At 35.6% G+C, this 23,133-nt stretch overlaps 1 protein-coding gene across 4 annotated transcripts in view; it reads left to right on the plus strand.

The window, feature by feature from the left end:
* Window positions 1-229: 229 nt before the first annotated feature.
* LOC136025623 (eukaryotic translation initiation factor 2-alpha kinase 3-like) overlaps window positions 230-23,133 on the plus strand; it is a 37,566-nt gene continuing 14,662 nt past the window's right edge. For all 4 annotated transcript variants that reach the window (XR_010617123.1, XM_065701618.1, XM_065701624.1 and 1 more), the window contains exons 1-4: window positions 230-363; window positions 10,378-10,486; window positions 13,536-13,700; window positions 15,676-15,765. Coding sequence is in view for 3 of the 4 variants with exons in the window: in XM_065701618.1 (XP_065557690.1) it covers window positions 10,385-10,486; window positions 13,536-13,700; window positions 15,676-15,765 (357 nt within the window). In the remaining variant the exon portion in view is untranslated. The remainder of the gene's footprint in view (window positions 364-10,377; window positions 10,487-13,535; window positions 13,701-15,675; window positions 15,766-23,133) is intronic.

Genomic DNA, 23,133 nt, shown 5'->3' on the forward strand with positions numbered 1-23,133 from the left:
TTAACAAGAAGATTGGGTGGCTTTGAAGAAAATAAAATTGACAAGGATTAATTTTGCTGATGTGACTGAATTGAAAATTCTTAGTACTTAATTCAAGGAGCCTTGTCTTATTACCACTATCTACCAATTAAAGACAAGTCGATACATCAATTATGACAGGGCTTAAGTATGGCATTTACGGACACTTAGGGGGATATATGATATATCCATAGACCAAAAACGTGGCAAGCCTGCTCGGCTGTTCTCTTGTCACCATCATCAATACTTCCGGGACCTTTTCTTTAAATTGGGTGTAGAGGATAGTGTACTAGCACTGTCCGCCCTTTCAGCCAGCCCTTTGGCTGGCTGAGACCTATTAAAATAGTAAGTATAAAGCTCTTTTTACCTTCCATAGATGTATAGTCTTCGACCTGTTCTAATCGAAAACTATGCTAACAAAAGCTGCAGGTCTTTGGTGCGCATGGTTAACCTATAGGCCTAGATTACTACTACTATTAATAACTCACTGCAGCACCAAGCCGCCTGAGGCCAACACAGCTACGCACGCTCCTCCTCCAACCTAATCTATTTAAAGCCTCCCTTTTTACACCCTCCCAGGAAGTTCCCATTTCCTTTAAATCTTTATTTATGACATCCTCCCAACCCAGACAAGGACAACCTGCTTTCTGTGTAGCCCCAGACAGTTGGCCAAAATGGACAATCTTTGGTAATCTGTCATCCTTCATCCATAGAAGATGGCCTAGTCATCTCAACCTTTCTTTCATTATAGCCCCAGAAAGAGGGATTTAACCACACTTTTTGTACAACCTACTGTTTGAAATACGGTCAGTCAGCCGGGTACCCAGAACAATCCGTAGGCAATTTCTCTGGTAAACATCTAGTAAATTTTCATCTGCTTTTCAGAGTGCCCATGCTTCAGAGCCATATTTGACCACTGTCATCACTGTAGCTTCCAATATTCTAATCTTGGTTTGTAGACTTATCTTTCTATTCTTCCAAACTTTTTTTAACTGTGAAAAAACACCCTTTGCCTTAGCTATTCTACTTTTAACATCTTCACTGCTCCCACCATCTTTACTAATTATACTACCAAGGTAACTGAAGCTCCCAACCTGATCAATCTTTTTGTTCCCTAATGTCACCTGTTCATCTTCACTTATTCCTAGCCTTAGTGACTTAGTCTTCTTAACATTAATTTTCAAGCCTATTTTAGCACCCTGAACTTGTATAGGCCTAGATTAACAGAGTACATATTCCACTTCATTAATGTGCAAATATATACCCTGAATTGCATCCTTAATCCAAAATTCATTGTTCTCATTGAGGTAAAACTGACAGTTTTCTGGTAAATAGCCTATGAGACAGTCTATATTTTGTACCTTAAATTAAAGAGAGTATAGCCTACCACTTTGTGCATTTTTTTTGTTAGTTACAAATACAGCTGTTTAGGTTTACATTTTGTTTTAAGCTCTTTATCGACCCTCAAAAATAATAAATTATTGGGTAAAATTCTCATTAATTGACTTCTTGCTAGCCTATCTTGGATAGGGTTTAGGTTAGGAAAATGAAACTTTTAGGGATGGGTCTACAGGCTAAAGTATGTCCCAGGAAGGTATTTCAAAGTACCAGCCTTCACTCCTCCCTCTAGAGGGCCCTGAAGTTTGCCTACATGACAGGTCTATTACCTATTGAAATTTTGACAAAACAACATTTATCTCAATTTTCAGTTACTATTTGCTTTTTATCTGCCTTTAGTTCTGAAAATGTAATTCCTGTTATTTGAGTAGAATTTTGAGCCATATCAAGTTTTTTTTTTCAAAATGTAGGAAATATAGGCTATTTCAAAAAGAGAATAAAAAAACTTTTCTTGTTTTGAATTAGTTTAATCTAAATAAAGAATCTAATTAGAAAAGTGATTTTAGTTATTATTGAGTTTTTTTTGTGGGGGTCGGAGTGGTTTGCTCCTGGATGAAGAGGTGGGGACTTGTAAGGATGTTTTTATGGTAGGGGCCATGGTTGTATTGAGAAGTGGAGGGAGAGCCATAGTGTGTATTTATTTTTGAGGTGATATGGGAATCAGCATGCAGTTTTTGCATAGAGATGAGAGATTATGCCTATGTATGTTATGACTGTTATAATTTTTTTTTTAATAAACCCAGATGAACTGAAACTGACATCTTTCAAACCTTATAAAATGGAACTGAGTAAAGTTATGGGTAAAATTGGTCCAAACAGTATTACTGGCTTTAATATAAAGTGAATATACCACTCAAGGCCTTTTTTAATGCTGTTTACAAATATAATAATTGCTTCTACTGCAAATTTAGATTTAAGCACTTTTTGACCTCTTAAAAATGACCTATATATAGGGTCATTACAAATCTGTAATAGTTTAGAAACAAAATTGGGCTATATATTTGCACATCAGGGGGGTGTGGGGATAAAGCATAGCCTATATTAAATACATAAACTAACCATTGCTGTATTTTTTTTTATGCATGTTTGTGCTGTTGCACTGGTGATTTCTCTTCTCATTAAAATTTGATGTGCACAAACACAAAAAAAAATACAGTAATGGTTAGTTTACATATTTAATATATGCTATGCTTTACCCCCACCCCCTGATGTGCAAATATATAGCCAAAATTTGTTTCTAAACTATTACAGATTTGTAATGACCCCATATTTAGGTTATTTTTAAGAGATCAAAAAGGTCATTTTTAAGAGGTCAAAAAGTGCTTAAATCTGAATTTGTGGTAGAAGGGATTATTATATTTGTAAAGAGCCTAAAAAAAGGCATTGAGTGGTATATTCACTTTATATGAAAGCCAGTAATACTGTTGGCACCATTTTTACCAAGTTATGAAGCTGAAAACAATTTTCTTGTACTTCAATTAGGCAGAAGATCTAATTTGCAAGGTTTCACTTTTATAGCACACATATTGTTAAAGGTCATCAAAGGTCAGGGCCCTCTAGAGGGAGAAGGAGTAGAGGTAGTTGCTTCAAAATAGTTTCCCAGGACATACATTAGTTTGTAGATTCATCCCTGAAAGTTTTGTTTTCCTAACCTAAACCTTTTCTGAAATAGCAAGAAGTCAATTAACTAGAATTTTACCAATGTTTGTAGTTTTTGGTCCTTAAAAGGATCAAACTTATAGTTTGATTATAGATCCTTTTTGAAGGTGTAATAATTATTAATTTGTCATGATTAAGTTAAAGAATGCTAAGTTCTGACTAAATGTCTAAAAATATATGTTTTCATTAAATTTTGGGATGGGTTTGATTAATACTGCAGATGACACAATAAATTATATTTAAGTGTTTTGGAATAATTAGTATATGGTTTTCCTTAGGGGTGGGGGACTTGGAACCGTGTTATTGGAATGACTGTACATTTGTTAAAGTACCAAAGTCATTTTTTGGTCACACCCCACTTCCAGGTTTTCTTGTTTACCACAGGCAACTAGTCATTTAGTATCTCGCAAATAGAAAGGATTGAATTATTTTCTACTATTTTTAGAAAAGGTAATGATTAGGATAAAGTCATAGAATTGAAGTAATTAGTTATATTAACATGGTGAGGAAAAGGGGTATAAAACTACTCATTAGACCGGTAATGTATCGAGGATTTATTCCTTAACAGAGGCGTAATTTGTTAGGGGGGGGGGCGGCTGCCCCAAGGTAGAAATTTATTTTCTACAAAAAATTTTGTCAAAACTAAGAAAAAGTCTGCGTTATTCAAGCATCCAGAAAAAAAGGTCAGTTTTTTGTAGTATATCTTTGCCTTTATGGTAATATATCGATCATTTTGCAGTTTTCACTGTCATTTTCACTAAATTTGGGAAAATTGGCTCCAACTTTCCCCCCTCCCCCAAGATTTTGACGAAATTACGTTACTTGTACTTAGTAGGGTGAAAAATATAGTGTAGCTTAGCCTGTGTCAATGGGGGGACCGGCGCAAGCTGCTCTAGGTGCCGTGGCTAGGGGAATGCTAATTTTGAGTATATTTTCACTTTGATTCGGCTGTTTTCGTTTATGTTTGAGGCGGGTGTGTGCACTGTAATTAATTTTGCCCTGGACATCACCTACCCTAGGAACGGTCCTGCTTATGTGCATCGAATTATTATGAAGGGGGATCTGTTAAGGCTACACAAAAGGCAAATTATAGAAAAAAAGCAAATATTTGAGCACTCGGTAAAAAGTACACATTGGTTCAAAATTTATCCTCTTTCCTTTGACTTACTGCTTCATCAGGCCCAAAGGCATTTTTGTGTATGCGTTTTAAATCTTTGATTCTCACTTTTCTCAAATGAGGGATACTTGTGTGCTGCAAAAGGCCCAAGGATATTAATTGAGAGCTACCCTTAGATTTATGCGTCGACCCTAAATTCTTGAGAGCATTTTCATTGGAAAATGCCTTTTAATTGTGTTTCCATTAAAAAGTTAAAAACAACGACAAATCCCCCCTCCGTTCTTGATTTTTTTAAAATATATTTTTCCTTCTCCAATTTTTTTTGAATTCTTGCGGCTGTGGTAGGTTACTTGTCAATACTTATAGATGTTGATAACTCTGGTGATTCGCTCTTCCTAGGGAGTCATGATGTAAGCTGTGCTTTCGACTCTCTAATTCACGCGCAAATTCTTCTTCTGCTATATAAACGTGGATTGACACGTCTGCTATTTGTTCTTTGTATGATATATATAACCTTCTTGCTGTTGTAGTCAGGCTACCTGATGGGACCATAACACGTTTCGTTATTCCAGTCTGTTGAGGCGTCAGACAGGATGCCCTGACTTCTCCAGTTGCCTTCAATAACTGTATCCTGAACGCCCAGTCCAGTGCAGCTCCTTTTTGAATTTTAAAAGGGATCGATGTGTTGCTTATCGCTTATGTAGATGATATTTTTAACCCCAGTCGAGCAGTACAGTCGTTCAAAAGAGATTTTGCTATTCTAAGTAAAGAATATGCTAAGACTAGCCTTGCATTCAATAGAGAAAAATCGGACTTGGTTCTGCTCAACTGGGGTGAAGCTCATGCAGGATTTACTGTTAATCTCAACGGCGCATCAATTTCCCTAAAACCACAAATGATATATTTAGGGTTTCCTATCGGTGACACTCTTAAAGCAACTAGAAGGATCTTGATCTTTCATTTCCAGTGTCCAGCAGCAACTGCAAACGGAAGCTTGATAGCAAACAAACTTTGACTCAACCCCAAACTGCTAGCTAAACTTTACAATGCTTCTGCACTCCCGAATTTCCTATACCTTGCATACCTTGCATTCCTATACCCGAATGTTTCTGTCAGAAAAAGCATAGAAGCTTATAATAGTAGAAGTAGTCGGCACCTTTGGGGTGCTATTTTGATGCAATGAAAGTAGGAAGTGTCATTCAGTTTTTTCTAGTCCTTTTCTTCTTTTTCCTCTTTTCTGTTATTCACATTATTCTCCGTTTTTCATGTGTATTATAACAGGTTATAAATAAATTCAATTCAATATGTTATAATGGTTACAATGGTATTTTCTGTGATGCCCATTTCCAAAAAAATTTCGGATTATTCTTATGTCTCTGTTGCAAAAAATTCTACATATTCTGCAGTTACTTTTCTTGTCAATTTTTTGAGGTGATTCGTAGCTTGTTTAAACTTTTTTTGGGTATAAAGAGTTCTTTTAACATAGTGTGTGTTCTCTTTTTTTATTATTTTTTAAGAAATTTTGTACATCCTAAAAGGTTATATGATCTGAAAAGTGTTCTGATTCTCAAAAACTCAATCTTAAGTTTTAGATTGCCATTTTACTCAAAATAGTTAAAATATCCAATTTAAATGCCTCTTGAAGATCACGTGAACCCCTCGTGCCCTGAGATAAAGACTGTAAATAATGCAAACAGGTAATTATCTAAGCATGTTTTTTTATGAAAAATCGGGGGGGGGGGGCGTTTGACATTTTCTAGGGATTACTTAAGGGCATTAAATTGAAACTTTCTGTCCTATTGAGAGATTTGTTTAATAACTTACAGGCATCCTGGTTGTCAAAGGACCGTATTTGTAATGTATCGGGAACAGCTTAGGTTTTTACGTGGGAACTTTCAGGGAATGCGTAGGGGGTGTGTTGAAATCAATCCAAAGACACTATGTTCATCCAGGTTGTCAATAGAGTGCATATACAAAATCTCAGGAAGGGCTAAATTAAATTTCTTAAGGAATGTTGAGGGTTATGATGAATTTTAATTAAAAGATCCAATATATGGCATTGGTGTCAAAAAAGAGTAGACATGTCCCCACTATCTCAGGGACAGCAAGGGATTTCAGTTAAAATCTCAGACGAAAGTAAAACAGTTAAAAATAGGGATGATACCTTTTTATTGACAGTGAATAGATATAAAATTATTTAACTGGATATTTCGAACACATTTACAGTGTTCATCATCAGCAGTAAAAATTTCGGGGAATGTATAGAGAGATGGTGAATTAGAATGAAGGGTCCTACATGCATCCAGGTTGTCAAAAGGACACGTGTGTTGTGTCTTTGTAACAGGAATGGTTATCAAGTTTAAAATTTCTGAAAATACTCAAGAAAATGTTGAACTTGAACAAAAGAAGCCATCAGGGTTTTCAAAAGGGCGCATATGTAATATCTCTGGAACAGCTAAGGGGTTTTAATTTGAAATTTTTGGTGGATGCTGGGTAGATGCTAAACAAAATCTAAAGAAACTGCATACAATTTGACTTTTCAAAAGGGCTCTTCTTAAAAGTGTAAAGTTAGAACTTTGAGGAAATTTTGAACTCAATCAAAAGACATTATATGCATACAGATTGTCAAAATGACCTTAAAAAAAAAAAAAAAAAAAAAAAAACACCATGCCTAGAGTCAGATCAAAGTCTCAAATAAAAGAGGTTAGAGTCAAATATAGTGAGAGCTGATTAGTACCTCTGATACATATCTAACCTCTCATTCCATTTTCATTTATACATTGTTTTTAGAACATTCTCCAAGTAAGATTTTTCTGGGTTATCCAGAGATTGCTTTGGAATCAAAAGCTTAGTTCAAGAACTGTCCTAAACTTTGATTTGCGAGATAATTAAATTTATGCAATAATCGTGTTGAAGCAAGCAGTTCGCGGTAACGAACTGTAAGTAAGGAACAACTCAGCTCAATAGTAACCGAAACTCTAAAAAACGGAATTTTGATAATAGATACATCAAAAGAATCAGCTTATTATGCTGATTCCAGATATATAAGATTGATCAAGGTTGGTGTTACCCGTCAAAAGTTACTTCCCTGAGAAAATCTGCCTGATTTTTGAAATAGAGCAAAAAAGGCCGCTAAAATTCAAGAAATCTTGATGAAAATCGCACCATCAGATTCAGCGTACCCGAGAACTCTTCTGAAGAAGTTTCAACCTCTTATATACAATAATGTGGGATTTAACAATTTTTCACACAAACAGATCACTGATGGGTTTTTTTTCTGGTGTGATCTTATTGAAATAATAGTCCTAAAAGATCAGATGACGGCGCATTTGAACGTAAATGAAAAGTTCTAGTACCCTTTTTAAATGACAAAAAAAACATTGGATTACAACTGGCCCTTTTCCCACGCCTATGTATTTCCCAAAGCTATCTAACCAAAATTTTGAAATAGCAATTTTGTTCATTATATTTAAGAGAATAAATAACTATGTCCTCTAGAGGTCAAATAACCCCCACGGTCCGTGAGAAGAGGTCTGTAAGTTATGAACTTTGCCCACTATTTTCGCATAATAGTCTTTTTTTGGGGGGAAGTATACAGACATTTTTGGGGGGATTTTGTGCTTTGAGTGGATTTCTATTGGGATAATCTCTCTTTGAGAGGGAAATTTTTTGAGATGGAAAGGTAAAATTTCACACTGGGGGATTTGACAGAATTCCTATACAAAATTTTTGTTAATTGTCTGACATTGTCTTTGCCAACTCAATTTTGCGTGTGGAGATGTTCTTGGGGAATTATCCGGTGGCTATTTTCCGCGTCTATAGAAGGGGGGATTTCCTGAGTGAGCCGATTGAAGACTAAAGTATTTTGCCAATGAAAATGTACTAATAGTAATTTCTTAGGCTGAATCGTCTGTAATAAATTTTACGTGGAGAGGAAATTTTCAGCGAGGATGAAACTCGACGGTGGGTGTACTTCACTTTTGATTGAATTTTCCCCGTGGAGTTTTAAGTGAGGTAGGGGGAGGGTGTATTTCATGGAGGCTGAGCCAGATTTACCTTTATTATTTGGAAAAGTAACAAAAATTGATTTTATTTTTTTTTTTGACTGAAATTATGGAGCAACATTAAAACTCAGTACAAACAGACATTACTTTATATATGAAGGGTTGTTCCCTCCTCAATACCTTGTTACTTAAGCCAAAGTTTGACTATTTGTCCTAATTTTTAAGAACGGCTACTGAAACACAGGGGCTCAAAAATCCCTCCCAATCTATTCAAAGCGTTCCTCTTTATACCCTCAAAAAAACTTGTTATGTCCCTAAAATTGTTCCTTACGATATCCTCCCATCCTATCCGAGAACGACCTGCTTTTCTTTTCACCCTAGATGGCTCGCCGACAGAGAAAATCTTTAGCAATATATCATTGTTCTTCTGCAGAACGTTTTATATTTTAGTTGAATTTATCCCTTTCTCCTAATTACTACTTCTTATATTTAGGTGTACCTGAAAACATCTTGATTAGAAAAGTAGCTTGAATAGTCTATATTTGTGACCCCGTGGGACTAAAAGAAAGAAAGGAACCAAAAGTCAAAGAAAGTAGTTAAAACTTTTCCATCAGCGGTCATGAGATAACCTCTCAGTCCCAGTCTGCTGGAAGGAGGGAGAGTACTTGCCTTAAGGCTCCGTGGCTTAACCCTTAGAGATTTTTTTCTAAAGATGCTAAGGTTCAAATTTTTGGGAGGGGTCTGTAATTGACCTTTGATATCCAAAGAGGATAAAGGAATTAAGGTGAAGCTTTCAAGGAATGCTGAAAATAGTGCTGAACTAAACCAAAACATGTTATGCGCAAGGAGGTTGTCAAAATGGCGCGTCTCATAAACTATTTTGGGTATTAAGTTGGAATTGTCATAAAATGATGAATGCCTTTTGATCAATTGATCAAAAACCAATACTTGCACATTCCTATTGCTGCTACTACTTTTACTGTTATTACTGCTTGTGCTACTAATGCTACAGCTACTGCTAATATTAAGGCAAAAAGTATTGAGGTGAAAATTTAATGAATATTGAGAGGGAAGCTAAAGTAAATCAAAACACACTGCTAGTTTGTACTTTGTCAAAAGGGCATATCAACACTATTGTAGGTACGGCTTAGAGCATCAAATCGAAACTTGTGGCGGATGTTCAACTTATCAAAAAACAATTTTTATGCGATGCTACTGCTGCTACTACCACTATTTATTCTATTAATCCATTACTACTTTAGTCTTTTACTAATACTACTACTTAATCTAAGTTGAATTCAATCTAAGGGTAAAATAGATAAAGGGTGCCATGCTACCCCTTTCCTTTAGCAGGCTAGGACTGAGAGGTTATCTCATAGCCACAGACATAAAAGTTTTTACTGTGTTCTTCTCCTTTTGGTTCTTTTCTGCTTTTTTATTTATTAGTCTTATGCTATTACAAATCCAGGACATTCTTGTAGCTTTGCAAATCATGATGTTCTCTGGCAAGTGATTTATACAGGGGGGTATGTTGAAGCGAAAAACGGTGTACAGCAAATTGTTTGCCTGCTTACAAAAGGGCTTTCAACCTTCCGTCTAGGGTCAAATCAAAAGCAGTTTGTCCCTGAATGGAGTTGAAGGATGTCGTAAGGAAATGTTTATACTATTTAAGAAATAAGTTGTGCATAAGACATCTTAGTACCTGCGCCGAGAGAACCCTAAAAAATCAAGGTGGAATTGGGTCTCTAAGAAAATTTACAAACATAGATTTTCTCCATTTGGCTTAACATTTAATTTAAGATTACTTGGACAATCATGACCTCGATACACACAAAAAAAAATGCGAAAAAAAACACTTTACCTGAAAATTAAGTTGTAAAACAGATGTGTAACCTATATTTTATTCGATTGGCCAAAAACTTATGTTATAAATTCCTTTGTCCAAAAGCATTCCTATGCTCCACCCAAAACAGAGCAATAAAGGCTCCCGAAAATATTATCTGCTACATGCACACAACACCCTTTCTCTCAAGTGCCCGTCAATCAATCTGGAAAGTTACGACTCTGGGAGAAAAAGCTTCATAAAAAGGCTAGAAAAAATTACCTATGTTTTGTTTTAAGTTGTTTTTTTGCCAAATAATTGTTGTTTGTTTTCCCAAATAATAATTGTTTATTTTTCAGTTAAAACATGTGGCAGTATGGAATCAAGTTTTTTCAACTTCTTTTTACAACAATACAGTTACGGTGGATCAACACGGATGGCTCAATGGAAAAGAAAATCCGCTATTGGGTAAAATTTTTGTTTTCTTTATCTGTATTAAAGACAGATAATGTAATGTTTGGCATAATGTTTAAATATGGTTTTCTGGACCTCTAAATAGCTCTAAATTTAAAAAGTAAGAAAATCATTCCACATTTTTTGTATTTATTTTTTTTCCTCTTTACCATATATATTTCACAATTTGGCCTTGGACCTAATAAGGGTTCATGAAAATAAACAACTGGTAATCATCAACAAGAAACGGTAATAGTATCTTTTAAAGAAAGTAAATATTTTTTTTGGATCACAGACGAAGTCTATCCTCCTTTTCTTCGTTTATGCGTGTGGGGGGGGGGGGGGTAGATGCCGTCTGATCCTTCGTGACTCATAAAAACGTAAATAGAACGTTCAATTTCATTCTTTGTATTAAGGACATACAATATTTTTTAAAATATTTAAGTAGGGTCAATCCGACCTATAAACGGCTCTAATTTAAAACAACATGAAAATCATTCCTTTTTACATTCTTTCATCGCCATTAAATCCTGTTAGATTATCTTGTGACATGATTTTTTGTCACAGTTTTAGGTTTTAGCACAAAAATAGGAATATTTATGAATTAAATATATCTCAGAGTCAACAGAGTAGCGTTAACTTATTGAAGAGGGATGCGCGTCCTTATTATCATCTTATTATATATTATCTTATTTATTATAATTATTGCCCTGCATATTGAAAGAATGGTAATAGTAACTTGAGAATGGATTCATTCGATCTAAAATTGAAAGTTCTAGTCAACTCTTTAAGCAACAAAAGTTATCGTAATCCCCCTTCGAATACCTGTCTACCAGAACTTTAGACAAGTAGGAGGTATGTGGCTCCTTCTTTGAACCAGAATTATGCAAGGATTTTCATTTTATCTAATTGGTGACACAAAGTGGGTCTTTTAGTTCCGTAGTTCCCAGCCGCCAACTTTTTAGCTGAAAGCTAGTCCGATTTTATTTTCATCGATCGAATTGCAACATCACGAAACAGAGAGCGGAAAATAATAGAGCGGAAAATAGAAGAATATCAATTCTTCTATTTATTGCAACATAAATCGATGGAATATAATTTGATTTTCGAGAACTCTTGTTAAATTCTTGGTATTTTTTGACGTAATACCTTAAATTGTTAATTTTTTTTTTTCCAAGACCACCATACCTTTCTATGACGAACAAATACAATTTCGAATAGGGATAAGTCTATTTTATTAGACAGTAAAAGCCGTAACAAAAGTTTGGATATTTCGATCACATATTAAGCGACTGTCATCAGCAGATATGCTAAAGCCCTAAAATTAAAATTAAAATATTTATGCAAATCAAAATAATAGCTTCCGGTTCATTCACTAGATTTGTCCGAGAGAGTTCAATAACTTGATTTATCCAAAGTCTTGATTTGTAAATTTTCTTTATTGATATTGCCTAAACGTAAGTTGAATTTCTAATGAAGGTGGAAAATTTTTTTCGTCTTCTAATTTAAAAAGAAATGTTGTAAAATTTCTATTTATAGCGGAGGGCGGGGTTGGTTCGGACATAAATTTTGGGTTGGTTGTGGCTTCTACTTGAATCACTTTTTTAGTTCCGTTCTTGGCTGAAACGGAAGAGAATGTGTTGATGCTTCATTGGAAATTTTTGTAGATTTTTACCTTCTGTCTTTTAGCGCTAAGTTCCGTGTTCGAATGTCCGAAGGCATCCCACTGAAGTCCGAACCAACCACACATGAAAGAAAAAGCTTGAAACCTCACCTACGCCTCAGAACTTACAGATGTCGCCAAAACCGAAATCGAAACAACTTAATAAAGTCTAAGTTAAACGTGTCATGCATTAAGAAGGCTAAATGTTTATTAATATAGGCTGAATTAAATCTCAAAGTAAGGCAGGACTGCACATGGGGTAACAAAACTACATGCGCAAGTTTTTTTCGTGACTAGCAGACGGCGATGAAGGAAGAGAAGCGCTTGTCCAGATTCACCCCGCGTCCGAACCAACCCCACTCTCCCCTATGTTTGATTAGTCATATCTTCCCGTACATGCGACGTGTTTTTGAGGTACTACCTTAAATTAGGTTTTTTTTTCAAGACCACACCGCCGTTCAATGACAAAAAATAAACGTTCAAATGGGGATAAGTTCATTTATTAGACAGATAAAGCAGATACAAAAATCTGTATATTTTGACCACATATACAGTGATTGTCGTCATCAGATATACTTCAGTATTAAAATTAAAACTAACATTTATACAGAAAAAAAATAATAACCTACGGTTATCTGATAGTTACATTAGTCACATCTCCCCGTTTATACGACGTATTTTCGACATAATACCTTAAATTAGGTTTTCTTTTCAGAGCAGAATAATAACTTACGGTTATCTGATAGTTATATACTTCATTAGTCACATGTCCCCATATATACGACGTAATACCTTAGATTAGGTTTTTTTTTCCAACCACACCGCCTTTTGGTGACAAAAAAAGTTAAATGTTCAAATGGGGATTAGTCCGTTTATTAGACGGGTAAAGCAGATACAAAAGTATGTATATTTCGACCACATATACAGCAATCGTCTTCAGCAGATATACTCAAGTATTAAAATTAAAACTATTATATTTATACAGACCAAAATAATAACTTACGGTTATCTGATAGCTATAAACTTGATTAGTCACATCTCCCCATATATACCACGCATTTTCGACGTAATACCTTAAATTAGGTGTTTTTTTTAATTTATAATATATATATATATATATATATATATATATATATATATATATATGTATATTTTTTTATATATATATATATATATATATATATATATATATATATATATATATATATATATATATATATATATATATATATATATATATATATATATATATATATATATATATATATATATACATATATATTGGTTATTCACTTTTCTGGATTCCGTCATAGGTCATCTTGTGTTCTTACTAACAGCACCCATTTGTATATTTTGTTGTTTTTCCATAATGTCTTATATCACACTCTATCTTTGTTACAGATCAATGGGGAGCGTTTCTACACCTACAAAGTGGACATTTATTCCCTAGGAATTATTTTTTTTGAGCTTCTCGTGGCAGCACAACTTGCTGCCACGTGGCAGTACGACTTGGAATTGAAGCAGATAAAGTTCCCAGCACTATTTTCCAAATACCATCCCAAAGAGGTGTGTCTCTATACTCTACAAAATTTTAGGATGTGTGATTTCTCATATTGGCTAAGTATTATGTTTGAGCATATCCTTGATCCAAAACTTAACAATCTAACTAACCAAACTTTCCGCGATTCCACAATTCTCTTATCGCCTCATAGCACCACCAGAAAATAACTACTTCAAATAATAAATTTAAATCCGTTGAGAGAATACATTATTTCCTTAACTTTACTTCAAAATTCTTCTACCATTTTCATTTCTTTAATTCTATTTGTAATAGTATTCCATAGTTTTCTTCCTCGATTAACAAACGAAAACATATGCTTGGTAATTATGGTGATTAGACCAGGCAGCTCGTTCGACCATATACCTAACCGGAAACGTACCTGAAAACAATAAAAGTTACTTATTGTTAAATTTAAACATCATTAGTGGGTGCTATAAAATGTTTCTTTTTTTTTGCCATCAGCAGGTAAAATTTGTGGCTATACATACTTTAATCTCAGAAAGTCATTTGAATATTATGTGCAAAGTAAACGGATCGTATTATTTTGGAGAAATTGATTCGGGTTCACTAGTGACTGAAACTTCCCAATCGATACTGGATTACAATATAAAATATACGGAGGCTATATAGAAAAATAGAACAATTTTAAAATGTAACCTGGAACAAAAAGTTTTAGCTTTTGAAGTATTCCTATTTTTCGTGATAACATCGATGATATATACTTAACATGGCTCCTAAACGACAAAGTATCATTAAATGTAATATTTTGACATTTAAAACATAACTTCCTGTTAGTCTCATCAAAACTGTGATTTGTTCGAGTAATTCACAAATAATATGTATCTCTTCTCGAAAATAAAATAAAACTGCTTTTAACAGGATGTTCTGTTTGTTTACTCACTATTGAAACTCTATCTATCGATGACTCAGCCAATACAATTAATCTATTCTCTGTTCTTGCAAGACAAACAAACGACATTTCATCAGCAAACATTAGAACTCTCACTTCTTTTGGATCATGGTGTAAATCAAGATTATTTTTGATAGTTAAAATATTCTGACATATAAAAATAATAACGATCTAATAACGGAACATTGTAGAACTCCGCTTGTTATGAGGGAACTTGATAAACGTCTTTAATCAGTCTGAATATACTAAAGCCATCCTGCTAAGAATGCACGCAGGAAGCTAAGCATGCGAACTTTTATATCATAAGGTTCACCCTTGATAAGCAGCAACTCATGGTCTACTATGTCAAAAGCTTTGTTAAATCTGTGTATATTGCTAGAATCTTATATCCTTAGTTCATTGGTTTATTGATTTCACTATTAAATATGATATAGCTGGTTTCCTGTGTTATGACGCCTAAATCCATTTCGAGACGGATTTAACGCTTTACAGCAAATTTAGATGTGCGTTAAGGTAGACAGAAACAAAAATTTCCAGAAAATCTGACAATAAAAGAACAATTGAAATGGGTCTATAATTTCCCAAGCTATTATCCTCACCACCTTAATGGACTAAAGTCACACGAGCTACTTTAAAACATAGTAGGAAGAAACTGTCTTTTAGTGCACAATTAGTAAGGGACACAAGAGGCTGCTAGATTAATGGCAGAATAAATGTAGCCACTCCAAATGATACAGCATCTCTATATCAGATGTGTTACTTTTCATTTCATAGAGATAATCCCGGCAAATTTATAAGACAAGTTATTCTCATGCTCCCAAAGCGTGCCCTTTTGAAGGGTTGATAATTCTTGAATTTAATGCTTGTAAGTCATACTACATAAAATCAAAATATCAATGCAGATGAAATAATATATCGTAGATGTAGATGTTGAATACCCTGTAGACCTGTCATCTTACTTTTTGATGGATTATATGATTGAAGATACTCATCAGCTTGATTTTCTTAATTTCCTAAAACGTTGTAAGTAAAGAATTTCTTGTTGTTTTACATGAACATTTTCTATTTAGAAGTTGCTGTTGGAAATTATGCTGAACCATGATCCTGACTCTCGCCCTACAACATATGGAATTAGGGCTAGACCTCCATTACGAGAACAGGTGAGATGTTTTAACTCTTTGGCAGTTTTTCCGTATTTGTGAGTTGTGTCTGTAAATACGTGTGTGTCTCTTGCTTAAACATGTCTGTTTCTACGCTAGCTGTATATGCAAATTTTTGTGATAATTTTTTTTTTCTTTTGTTCGCATTTTACCAAACAGTCAGGGAAATTGTCGTATCTGAAAAATCAAACTTTAAAATAAAGAATTTTGGCTTCATTTTCCAATTATTTTTAGATAAAATTGCTCGTTTTGATTCTAATGCTACTGATCTGATTCTAATGATTCTAATCTGCATTCATCTCCGAAACCTGATTGATAATCTGAATTCATCTTGAGTTGCTTGAACGGTTTGATTTCCATCCTAAATTCTCCTTATGTGTGTGCCGACATTCAGTGGAAATTCAATATTTTTAAATTTTGTTATTATTATTATTTTTATTGTTTTGAAACTTCTAATTGATAGTGAGTCCCTATCTAGATGTGACGAGCCAATAAAGACAATTTAAAGCAATATTTTCTCACGTTTTCGCCGATGCAGAGCCTTTAAGATAAATGACTATTCCTCATAGAACCCCTTAAAATATATTCCGTATCTCTTTCATAATTTTTTCCTCGTAGTCCAAAAACTTCAATTAATTGTTTCACCCTTTCGCATTGAAAAGACAACCTTTTGTTGCGGATCTAAAAATGTGTGGCAGAGAGTGCTCTAAAATTGTCGAAGTTCAGCCCAGAAAAGATAATTGGCGAGTTGTTACAGCTAGCAAGGCTATCTGTATAAACGATTACCTGCCAACTGATTACTGCTCTTCGCAATCAGAGAATAAATTCATAAATGCTTGCAAAAAGCTAGCGAGTTTTGTGAAGGGAGTTTCAAAGCGTCCAAATGCTCGAGTTTTGATCACAGGAGACTTTAATTGTGACTTAACAGACAATTCATCGCCAAGAACCCAACTCCTTCTGAATTCCCTCCCCCCTTCCTACTCAGTTGCTGCCAAAACATAAACTTTCACGTTTATTGGTGTCCTGTCAGCGACTTCTAACCTTGATCATTTTGTTGCATCTTTCCCCTGTGAAACTGTCCAGGTAATTTGTGATGGCGTTTATTCGGATCACCTTCCAATAAAGTTGAAAATAAATGCTTCATTTCATGCCCCTAAACAGCCAGATAAAAAGTGGTTTTGTATAAAAGACTGGAAAGAAGTTTACCGCGAGATGTTTCGTTTTGAATGTGACAGAATATTAAATAAAATAAAGGTGCCCTTTCATTTGTTGTGCACGCGCTCGGGCCTTAGTGGAAAAGAATTAGCTATCGGACTTACCACCTATCTAGCTGAAATTAACCATGCATTAAAGTGTACTGAAGCTTCAGCTGTCCCGTGCAAGTGCATTAGGAAAGGCTCTCAAGTTCAGGGTTGGTCAAAAAACCTTTCCCTTATTTCCGCGTGCGAGTCTTCTAAAATTTGGCTGAATATTTGGAAGGATTGCGGCAGGCCTAAGTCTAATTAATAATAATAATTTATTTATAACCCACAAAATACATTAAACTGTGGAGTAAACACACAAAAAAAGAAAAAACAAGGCAAAAAACATAACAACATAAATAACATAGCAGCATAACAACATACAACATAATTAACTTACCTCCATTCAAAAAATGGCCAAAGAGGGTCAAAAACACCAATCATTTGCCGTGTTTTAAGACATATATCTTTAGATAAATGTTTCAGTCGCGAGGGCGCATCAACGATGTCAAATTTAGAGACGACTGTATGATTCCGATACCGCCGAGGCAGACGCAGCAAATACTTGCAATACTTAAAATATCCTGAGCGTATTTTCTTTGTATCCTTCTTGCGAAGGAGGAAAGCAAAACCAGAAAGATAAAAAATAGCAGGGGCACAAAAACTAGAATAAAGACGGCATAGTCCATTTCGGTTATACCGACCACGATTTGGTGACATTTTCGCGTATCCAACCCGCATACTTTTCAGCACGCTGGACGTAATAGCGGAGCAAGTAGACGAAAGTGACGTGGAAAAAGAGAGACCCAACCATTTAATACTTGCTGAACATGGTATAGTTGAAGAACCCAAGCAAAGAGGTGATGCTGGTGGAGGACTCCCAAAACACAAAAACTCACATTTGGAGGCATTAACTGAAAGGCCTACTGTGGATAGTGCGGCTGAAAGCCGGTAGAAGTTGGTAATTAGACTGTTTTTTGTCCGGCTAAGAAGCAGAACATCATCAGCATATGCAATGTGACTAATGCCTAAATTATCATTGTAAAAAATTGACGGTTGAAGACGTTGGAGACACGAAGCTAAAGCACATTTAAAAATGCTCGGGGATAACACGGCACCTTGCCTAACGCCTTTTTTAACAGGAATTGACTCCCCTACCGTACCGTTCCACTTCACCCTAACTGAAGAATTAGCATACCAATACTTAAGCACGGAAACAATAGAAAGGTTAACACCCGAGGCTGCTAGAGAAAACAAAGCATTTGAATGAATTACATTATCAAAAGCCCTAGATATGTCAACAGTCAAACAATACAGGGGACTTTTTTGAGCAACAGCTTGTTTCATTAGCCGACCCACAATATGGTGAGCTTGAACACAGCCCATACCTTTTCTAAAACCAAGCTGGAAGGGTGTAAAATTGCACTTGGAGTTAATGGCCGGTAGCAGTACATATTCAAATAGCTTACTAACAAAACAAGACACAGTGATAGGACGAAAATTAGAGCAAGCACTGGGGTCCTTACCCCTCTAGACTATGGGAGATATACAACCGGACAAAAAACTATCTGGCACAACGGACTGTGCCAGACACATCTGAAACAATAACTGCAAATGCTTCAGCAGTTCAGGACAATCATAAGCAAAAAACTTGAAGCAAAGACCATCACTGTCGAGAGACTCAGACTTATTCACTTGCATAAGAGCTCGGAGTATAACACCAGATTCCACCGACAACACTTGAGATTGGTTGATACGAATTGGGAGGATTGAGTTGACAAGCTTTGTAAAATGATTTTGGAGATTAATATTAAACGAAAGCAAAATATTTTTATAATGAGAAACGAAGTCACATAGCCGAAGAGACGAATTAATTGGAGGTGAACACTTAACACTGTTTATAACACGATCCCAGGATTTCTTGTCACAAGGACCATCCCAGGCATTCAGTCTCGCTCTACGCAGGGAATATTTGTACTCTCGTTTGGTTTTCTGTTTTATTTGATGTACTGAACCAGAAGAAGGACGATTACAGGCTATCCACATACGGAGCCAGAACTTAGCTTTTTGTTTAGCTATCTTCACTTTAGGATCAACTTTCCAAAAGGGATTGCGAGTACCTGTTCGCATGCACTCGGAGGGTACAGCTGTTTTAGCGGCAGACTTTAGACAGAACACTATTTGCTGATAATACGAGTTGATATCTATCCGAGTTGAAGTTGTAGATACAGATGTTTGCAATAAGTGATAAGGCACTTTAATAGATGATAATAACTGGGACAATGTCAATGCATAAAGTGGGACATTTGTATTTTCCCAATTTAACTTTGAGAACCACTTGGGAGAGTTACGTTGCACAGAGGTCGCCATGGAGCAAGATAGTTGGCACGTGATTGGTAAATGATTGTCGTCGATTTTAGAGTCTTCCACATGAACTATTGATGAAAGTAGAGTTGAATCTGACACAATTACATGATCAAGGTTGGAAGTAAGACCATCACGATTGTGAATATAAGTAAATAGAAGATCTTTATCAGCAAGATGGAATCCTCCAGGTAGTGAATCGAGAAAGATTTCAGATCGGTCAGAATTAGATAATAAGTCAGTGTTCATGTCGCCGGCGAGAACCCATTTGGTATTTTGTTTTGAAAGGTCGCTAAGTAGTGTTCGTAGGCGATTACATGCTTGTGAAAACTAGACAATGACTGCGCAGTCTTTTTATTACAGGGGAAATAAATGTTTATAAATGCGGTATCACCACATTTTATCGCTAAGATGTTAGCGTCGCTTTGCAATAATATCGGCTGAGTCTTATGTCTGAAATATATGGCCAGACCTCCTGATGGTCTTCCACGGGTTTTTTGGGCGGCTCTCAAGAAGGTATAATGGGTCCGAGAACGCTTTAGGCTATCAACATTCACTTTAGAGAGAAGGTGCTCCTGTAGAAACACAATATCATTTTCAAGTAGCTCACTTATCAGTAGATCCTTGTCTTTTGTACCATTAATATTAAGGGAAACAAACCTAAATGGAGTTTGAGCATTCATTTATTAGCGTTGTTGAGAGCCGATCGGAGAACTTTGCATTTCAGACTAAAACTTACGTGTTCCATAGTGCAATTTGCACATTTTGGTGAGGCTTGGCAAGGGTTTTCCTTGGAATTCACATGAGGGCCAGAACATCTGGAACACTTGGGATGTGCTGGTGAGCGGGGACAAGCTCCAATCAGGTGATCAATACCTTGACAGCGAAAGCATCGACGCGAAATGGATTGAAAGGGCTTAGCGCGAAAAATTTCATACCCAATACGGATTCCCGACTCCAGAACCGCGTTCAGAGCGGTTTTGTCGATGAACTCGAGGCGAAAAGTACGAGAGTTGCCGATCTGATTGGCACTAATAAGTCCTTCCACTTAGGCCTCTAAATTAGCTCTTGAATAATTATGGGGTATATCCCGGACCACAGCTACAGGCTTTTTATCTATTACTTTCGTTTCAACGTTAGGGATGGAGCTAGTAACAGCTTCAGCAAGCGAGTCGGCTGAGCGCTTATCGCGTACCATCACAACCCAGCTTTTGCTTTGTGGCTTAGATTTTAGACTTACAATTCCGTCATGACCATCCAACGTTTTGAGCTTCTTCATGCAAAGGATAGGGTCGCTGAGCTCCGGGGCCGGGTTTCTTACAACGACAGCGTAGGACGGTTTTTTCGTATTTTGAGTAGGGGCTACAAGCTTAGACTGTCCCTCTGTAACCTTGGACGCAATATCACGCAGCTGTTCAAGGCAAGAATTCACCTTGGCACTGAGGGTACTGAAGGCATCGACAGGGATCATTGGCACTTCGCTGGGACGTTTGATAACAAAGTCCGGAAGCTTTATGTTCTGGGAATTGCACTTTACAAGCGAAGAAATAATGTCCGAAGCACAGTTTAATGCAGCATTGGCTCCTACGCGCTTCGATGGGACTTCATTCGGAAAAAGCTTTAAAAAAAGCAATTTACGGGTCTCACAAAGAGAAGAAGACTCGAAGAAATCGGCCAAGTACTCTTTTATAGTATCGGGCGAAATTCCTTTAGCAAGATTTTTCTGTACAAAGCACAGGATAGGATTGTAAAAAAGTTCATCTTCGCACCAATTACCAATTCCCATTTTCTCTAGATTGAAGGTTCACTTGCGAGAGAAATAAGGGAAGCGTTGGAGGCTGCCTACCTTGTCCCCGCAATTTAAGGGACAAGCCCGGCGGGTACCACGGCTCTTGCAAACAGCTCTCCCCCACCCTTCTGCTTACTCTTCTCCTCTCAACTTTATCGTAACGCAATCGTCTATAATATCGGAAATTATAATTGTTTTCGCAACTGCTTAATCCTGATTTATATCATATATAGGTCATGAAAATATCGATAAGAGAAATCACTGTTCCCAAGGGAATTTTCACTCATGTCTGAAAATAATCCGCTTATTTATAATTCTTTGGACACTGAATTAATTATTATGAAAATATTGGCTATATGTCAGGTAGAGACGATAATCTTTTACCAAAACATAAGGTTGATCTTATTGAGAAAAACGCTCATAAAATTGCAGAGAACCCTTCGAAGCTCTGGAAAAAATTTGAACGCCCTTGTGAACACATTTGTGCAAATAATATTCCTGAGCCTGAGTGGATAAATTATTATAAGCATGAGTTTTCTTCTCCCGATCCTGCTCTTGAGTCAAAATTTGAAAAAGAATTAAGTGCTTGTCTGAAAAAACACGAACCTTCGACATTTATAATTAAGCCAAGTGATGTATCGTTTTATTGTAAAAAGCTAAAGAAAAGAAATTCCGCGGGAGTTGATGGAATTACTGCCAGACATTTTGATTATGCAAGTGCTCTTCTTTTTAATCATTTATCTCTATTTTTTCAAATGTCTATTTAAAACGGAGTTGTTGCTTATCAATTTACATTAGGTCAAATAACCCCTATCCCGAAAAAAGGCAAAAAGGATTTTACTGCGTGTAATTCTTTCCGACCTATAACAGTTTCTTGTACTATTTTTAAATTGTTTGAGTCAGTTATTTTGGATGAAATTGTTTCTAAATGTTATGTCCCACCCCACCAGTTTGGCTACCAAAAAGGTATTAGCCGGGAGCATGCCCTTTTTGCTTTAATGAATGTTCTTGCTGATGCAGAAAGAAGTAAAGGTAGCCTTACCTCACCTTCTTTATTTAATAACTCTGTTTTAAATGCCCAAAATTCTGTTAATTTTAGTTGTATTCACCGTGGATTTAACTTGTCTTTAATCACTTTTGCAGATGACGTTTTGAATCTTAGCCGTACTTTTAGTGGATGTGAAAATGCGTTTAATCAGCTTTACAATGAATATAACAATATTGGGCTTTCTTTCAAAGTTGAAAAAACTGCAGTTGTAGCTTTCAATTTTAAAGAGACAAATGGCCCTATTTTTTATCTTTAGCTAATGTTCAAGTATCCCTTTCTCAAAAATTAGTTTACCTTGGAATGCCTATTGGAAAAAATATGAAAGAAACTGTGAAATTATCCCTTGAAAATTTGAAGAAAAAACTGAGAATTGCTTATGCTTCAATTGTATCTAATATTAAACACATTGATAAATTAAATCTTGCGAAAATTTATAATAGCCTAGTTGTACCTCATCTCCTTTCTCTTTGTCCAGTTTGGCAGTTTTTTAGTGAACCTCAGAAACTTTCTGTTCGTAGAGTATATTTTCGTTATGCTAAATTCCTTCTCAGTTACCCTCCTTGGACTAGAAATAGTTACTTAGTGAACAAATTCCGCCTAGTTTCTCCTACATCTATTATTGATAAAAAGCTTCATGATTTTCGTTCTTCTATGTCGATAGTGTCTTACCCATGGTCAGCATTACTTATTTAATTGTTTGATTGTGTTGATTTGTACCTTTTTTTTCTCTTATTACTCCATCTTAAGGGCGTTCCGCCCTTTTTTTGTAGATGGGTTATAAATAAATTGATTGATTGATATATCTTTTAGTATATTCTACCCTAAAAAAAAAAACTACCTTTAAATAAAACACCTTAAAAAATTCGAACCTTAGCCCTTCCCCCTATAAAAATTTGTTCGCACTTAACCTCCCTGGAAAAATGTCT

This window comes from Artemia franciscana, chromosome 1 (genome assembly GCF_032884065.1).
Source record: "Artemia franciscana chromosome 1, ASM3288406v1, whole genome shotgun sequence".
NCBI lineage: Eukaryota > Metazoa > Arthropoda > Branchiopoda > Anostraca > Artemiidae > Artemia > Artemia franciscana.